General features: G+C 35.4%; 1 protein-coding gene across 1 annotated transcript; it reads right to left on the bottom strand.

Annotated features, from left to right (window-relative positions):
* Positions 1–4,685: 4,685 nt before the first annotated feature.
* Positions 4,686–5,447, bottom strand: LOC145000970 (uncharacterized). Its single transcript, XM_078960280.1, has one exon. The coding sequence runs from the start codon at positions 5,260–5,262 to the stop codon at positions 4,753–4,755; it is 510 nt and encodes a 169-aa protein (XP_078816406.1). The 5' UTR covers positions 5,263–5,447; the 3' UTR covers positions 4,686–4,752.
* Positions 5,448–6,000: the final 553 nt, after the last annotated feature.

Raw genomic sequence — 6,000 nt, 5'->3', positions numbered from 1 at the left:
GGTTGTCACACCGAGTCAACTAAAAACCCGGATTTTAAAACATTGATTGGTACCCATCCTCAAACCACATGTGATACCCTTCTCCCTTAAAAGGATGTAGTTTTCACTACTAATTATCATCTTATATAGGGCTGTAAACGAACTGAACGTTCGGCGAACCGTTCGTGAACTGTTCGGCGGGAAGTTCGTTTATGTTCGTTTATTTAATAAATGAACGAACATGAACAAAAATTATTGTTCGTTTAGTTAAATGAACGAACATGAACAATGGTCTCGTTCGTTCATTTATGTTCGTGAACGTTCATTTATGATGTTTGTTTACGTTTGTTTATGTTCGTTCGTTTAAGTTTATTTATATTCATCTATATTCAATTATTTTTTATTATATTGCTATATTATATGTTCATTTATGTTCATATATGTTCAATTGTGTTTTTTTTTTTTATCTTTGTTCGTTTATGTTCGTTTAGCATGTTCACGAACATAAATGAACGAACATGAACAAAGTAATTTGTTAAACGAACGAACATGAACAAGAAAATCTCGTTCGTTTATCTGTTCGTGTTCGTTTGTTGTTCGTTAAAAAAAAGATGTGAACATTACATAAGATATATAACATACGAGAAAACTTCTTCTTCATCTCTCTACATACTTTCTCTCAAAGACAAATAATTGTAAACTATTTGTCTTTTAGAATTTGAAATATGCATGTATTCCAAATCGATTTATTTTTGAATTATCACAAATCGGATTTCTTTATACCTCAAGCAACATGGTCGAAATCACGGATTTTAAAAGACGTTTTCATACACAATTTTGAATTATTCAAACGTTATTATTAATATTCGAAACCCAAATCTGAGAATCACCTCCTAAATGTTTTGTACACAATGATCCTTCTTTAATATGAACTCTAGACTCCTGGTTTATCTTTGATACTTAAAATACAATTTGATCGACATACAAATATAATATATAGCCGAACATACTCATATTTAAGGTCAAAGATTAAAAGAAAGTCAAAGTTATTAGGAAACTAAATTAGTGGTCAAAATTATTGACCGCGTCAAGTAAATCCAGCCCCACTACGTCTTCTACTCTGCCTACCTCACACCTTCGGCCTTCCTGCGTGTGACCCCACTTTTTCATTTCCTATAAAACAACGCCCCTTCCCCCATACCTTTCAATTCATTCAACCACTCATTCATTTCTCTAACGCTAACTCCTACAACTTTTGTTTTTTGTAGAGTTTAATCTTCTTCTTTTAGATCCATGGGTGGCGTTGTTGTTCTTCATCCTCAAGATTCTTTCAACAATCATCATGATAATTTGTATTCTAGTCATCAAACCATTAAAATGGTTCCTACTCATATGAAACATAATCACCCTTCTCCCACCCCTAATTTCACTGTATCCGATCGCCGGAGACAAACACCACCGAAGAAAATAGTAAGGAAGAAAGGAAGAACCACGGAGGCAGTGGCTTCTGAGAAATCGGTTAAAACAACAGAATTCTTTGCCGGATTTGCGTTTGTTGATTCACCTCCTCCGAGCTCTGTTCCTTTACCGGGTTTTTTCATGAAGAACTTTGTGGAGGCGAGGAACGATGATCCCACCACCGGTCTCCGGCGGATCCTTGGTTTGAGCCTCTCTTAGTTTCCGATTCAGGTGTTGAATACGTAACTTTAAATTCAGTTCAATTGCTCCGATTAATTTGAAGGGGCAATTGGAATTGGGTAATTAAGTAAATGGTTTTTAGTCGATTACATAATTAGTTTCAACATAATGTTTGTGAGGTCTTGTTCAGATTGATAGATTGGGGAAATTGATGATAAGGTAGTTGATTGATCTTGAACTCTTGAAGGATTAGGATTGGGTTTCATGTTGTAAAGGATTTTGTTATGTATGTAATTAATCCTAATAGTGGTTTTCATGTATTTTGTTTTATTGAATAGTTGGAAGTCTAATAATTAGTTTTCCAATCATTTTGCGTGTTTTTAATAAAAATAATAATAAATTGTAACACTTGTCGATAATTTTGAAGTGTTGATGCGTTTTTGACATTTTTTAATACGAAATTGTGATCGTTTTTAATGGGAGCTCTTTTTAAAAAAGAAAGTAGATAGATATTTTTTCGTTTCATGGGTTTATTGGTGAAAGGCCTATTTATTGGTGAAAGTTAAGCCTAACAATTTGCGACGATACGATCCGCGATATGATACAAAATAAATGGGTCGGGGTTCGATACGACCCGCGATATGATCCGCGACATGACACGAAATAAACGTGTTGGGGATGAGTTTTTCAACCCGTCAATAGATTAATCCGTTTATTAAACAGGTCATATATGAGTTTTTTCAAAAAATACACGGGTAACCTATTTAGAATTTTAATAAAAAAAATTATATATGTTTTAAATGTATTAAATATTATACACTATACAGTTTATACTTATATTATGAAAATATAATAGGATACCCGATACCATTGACCATTTGACATTTGACGTTTGTCCTATATATCTTGGTATCTCACAAACAAAATTGAATAAGCTCTCTCTCGCTCTCCCCTCCGTGATGAACGACAGAACGAACTCATGAAGAATAGCGACATGAATAATTGAATTATTATCAAACGATGTCGGCGCCTGAACGTGAACGTGAACGTGACCATGAGCGACGAATGCACAACACACTAGACACTTGATTTGCTGCGATGCAACACACGAACCTAAATCTAACTTATGAACCTGCCAACCTGTGAACCCGTATAAATAAGTGGATTGACGGGTCATATATAAGTTTATGTTTCAAACCCGTCAACCCGTGACTTGTATAGTTAAATGGGTTGTGTTCATATTGGTATATTTTAACCCGCCAACCTGCGACCCGCAAACCCGAAACCTCAGACTTCTCTCTTGGTTTTTCAAAGTATGTAGATTGTAATGTCGTCATCCTCATTAACATCTAAAAACTCCTTAAACCCAATTTATTTAACCCTAGATTTAGTTTGAATCTTCTCCTTCAACCACCATGATTCTTTATGTTCTTTAGCCTCTCGTTACGAACATTTTAGGTAATTGAAACTAACATATGAACTAAGGGGTTTATTATTTGTACTCTATATTATATGTTTTGGTGAAAGTGAAGTGTATGCATATATAAGATGAAACTATAATACGATACAACAAAATGATGAGGTCAAGGGGGTCATTCCTCCTTGCAGGTCCTAGGGGCAGTGCCCCTAGCAAGGTCAAAGGGCCAGAGCCCCTACTGGTAGTCCTGCTGACCGGTCAACGGATGGGGTCAAGAGGTCGTGCCCCCACTGGGTTTGGGGCACGTTTCAAAAGGAATTCAGAAATTTGAATTAGTTTCATTAAGGAAAACCGTCTAGTAGATGATTATGGTATGATTGACAAATCTTATCACTTTTGGGAACAATTGATTAAGCCATTAATTTTGAGATTTTTCTTTACTAATTTTAAAATATTAAACCCTAATCCGCCATGTATATATACGACTACTCTTTTGAGCCGTATATAGGCTAGAACCCTTCTTAACTCTTCTTCTTAAACAAACACATAACATTTGATTTGTGTTTCTATGCCTAGATACACAAATATCATTCATGGATTATCCTATACTGGATTTCATATAACTCATTCATAAGATAAATATATCAATTCAAAAAGCGAACTTATACGATCTATTAGAAATCTGGTTCTCCACCATCACCCTTTTATTATAACTCCCCAACATTCTGGACTCCTATCTATTGACGATTCTTTACTAGCTCTAGTTGTCGAAATATACGATCTCTCCCTCAGTCCTAGGCAATTCATTCTTTCTTGGTCTCTTTGAGTCAAGTTATTCCATAAATTCTTTGCATTCCTCGTATCGACAACCCTTGCATTAGCCTCCATGGCCACCATATCCCTAAAAGCCTATGCCTTATCCCCCCTCAAGATTTCGAAATAATCATTGGCCTAGGCTTCCTTTAAACACTTCTTCTCAAGAGGCGATCTACAAACAATAATACGTTTATGCAACACAAGCATGTTTGTAATCAATTTGCAATCTTTGCATACTATAAGGTCATATTTGTGCATCAGAAGTTAGTCATGCACAATTGCATATTGTAAAGGTCATATGAAACAAATGTCGAGAACATGCCGAAGCAACTCCAAACAACATAATACCAGAGTTGTATCCTCATGCACAATTGGATAGTCATCTATCTCTCTTCCTATCTCACAATTAAAGACTTAAAGTCATTCCCCCTAATACCAACAACTGGTCCTCTGGAAATGCTTCTTACTAAATCATCTTACGCATCCCAAAACTCCTCTACTTTCCCTCCACCCTAGGGAACCAATTTCACTATCATCACATGTCCTCAATCTATCATCCTCATGAGCCCTACATTTGTCTACAAAAACAGGAACCCTACACCCCATTGAAAAGCAAACTATAAGGGACTTGGTATAGAGAAACTACCACATGGATGCACTAGATATATGAACAAAAAAATATAATGCCAATTTTTTAAAAGATTGACTATTGTATTTCAATCAAAGTTTGCTCAAAACTAAAAAGTAAACTTAGGCTTTTAGTAAATATACAATTCCAAAAGACTGTAATTCTATAAACTCCACAAAAATTTACCAACTATCCATTAATATAAACTAATACTAACTATAATATATAACTAATAAACAACGTGTTAACAAATACTTAAACCAGATACCTACTGTTATGGATTCAACAAATCTCTTTTCAAAAAACCAGGCAATGGAACTGAACTCGGAGGAGGTGAATCGGAGAATATAAAACCTGCAAAACATTCACTCATCTTCTTCGTCTGCTTCAACACATCAGGTCCCATTGATGAAGCAATCCTATTATACTCCTGTTTTCTCCGACCACTCATCACAACTTTCGAAGCTTCTCGATCGGCAACCAAATCCTTTCCTCCGGCGATGGAAGCTACGCCGGTGAACTCCTCACGACTATTCACATCTTTCAAAATTCTCGATGGGTCATTCAAAACTTCACCACGTTTCAGTATCTTAACCTGTCCCATGACAAGGTTTTTAGACGGTGGCTCAGCCACCGCCACCGCCTCCGGTTTCCTGTCATTCTTCTTACGTATTTGTGTTCGTCTCCGGCTGTCTGGAACTGTGAAATTTGGGGTTTGAGAACGGGGATTCATGAAATTAGTCTTGAATTCAATCGTTCGATGAGATCTCATTGATGTAGGCATCGAATAACTCTTGTGTAGGGAGCAAATTATCAGGACGATTTCTTGAACAAGCGTGAGGATGAAGAATAAAACCCACGCCCATGTATCGAGCTCACAAGAGCCTGTGAATAACGAAAGCGATGGAACAAACAGTGATTAGAGTAAAAAAGTGGAGATAATAAAGTCGGCTGTAAAAAGATGAGATTAGAATGAGACAGACGATGATTTTATAGTTAAATAGAGGCGGTGGGATAGAGTTATATGTCGGCAATTTCCGGAGAATTCTTGGTCAACAAGTAATGTGGAATACACGTATGTATTTTCAAAGGCTAAATTGTAAAACTGATCCATATAGTTCGGATAAAAGTTGTAGTTTTACTTTAATTTTCAAAATATTAATAAAATACATCCTTATGATTTTTAAATATTTTTGTTATTGTGCAGTTTATTTTATTTTTTTTAGTTTGTTATACTTAAAAAAATATAGAAACAGTTAGTTTAATGATTTGGACCCATCTCATCGGCCCATACCACTCCCAAGTCCAAGTGTCCCACGGCTTCTTTTTATTTTGTCCTTCATTCTTCTGGACCCATTCACTGTCTTAAGCCCGTTGTCACCAAATATTATGTTTGTATGCTTAATCGTGTTTTTTTTTTTCTTGTCCACTTTGAGAGGAGAAGTTGTCAAATAATTATTTTAACTACGGTTTATTTATAATGTTAATCCATATATGAACATTTATGATCATATATAAAAAA

The sequence above is a fragment of the Lactuca saligna genome, chromosome 6 (assembly GCF_052625555.1).
Source record: "Lactuca saligna cultivar CGN05327 chromosome 6, ASM5262555v1, whole genome shotgun sequence".
In the NCBI taxonomy this organism is placed as follows: Eukaryota; Viridiplantae; Streptophyta; class Magnoliopsida; order Asterales; family Asteraceae; genus Lactuca; species Lactuca saligna.
This window is presented reverse-complemented; position numbering and strand designations above follow the sequence as displayed.

Excerpts from the sequence above, each read along its gene's own strand:
- LOC145000970 (XM_078960280.1), bottom strand. The coding sequence starts at position 5,262 with ATGCCTACATCAATGAGATCTCATCGAACGATTGAATTCAAGACTAAT.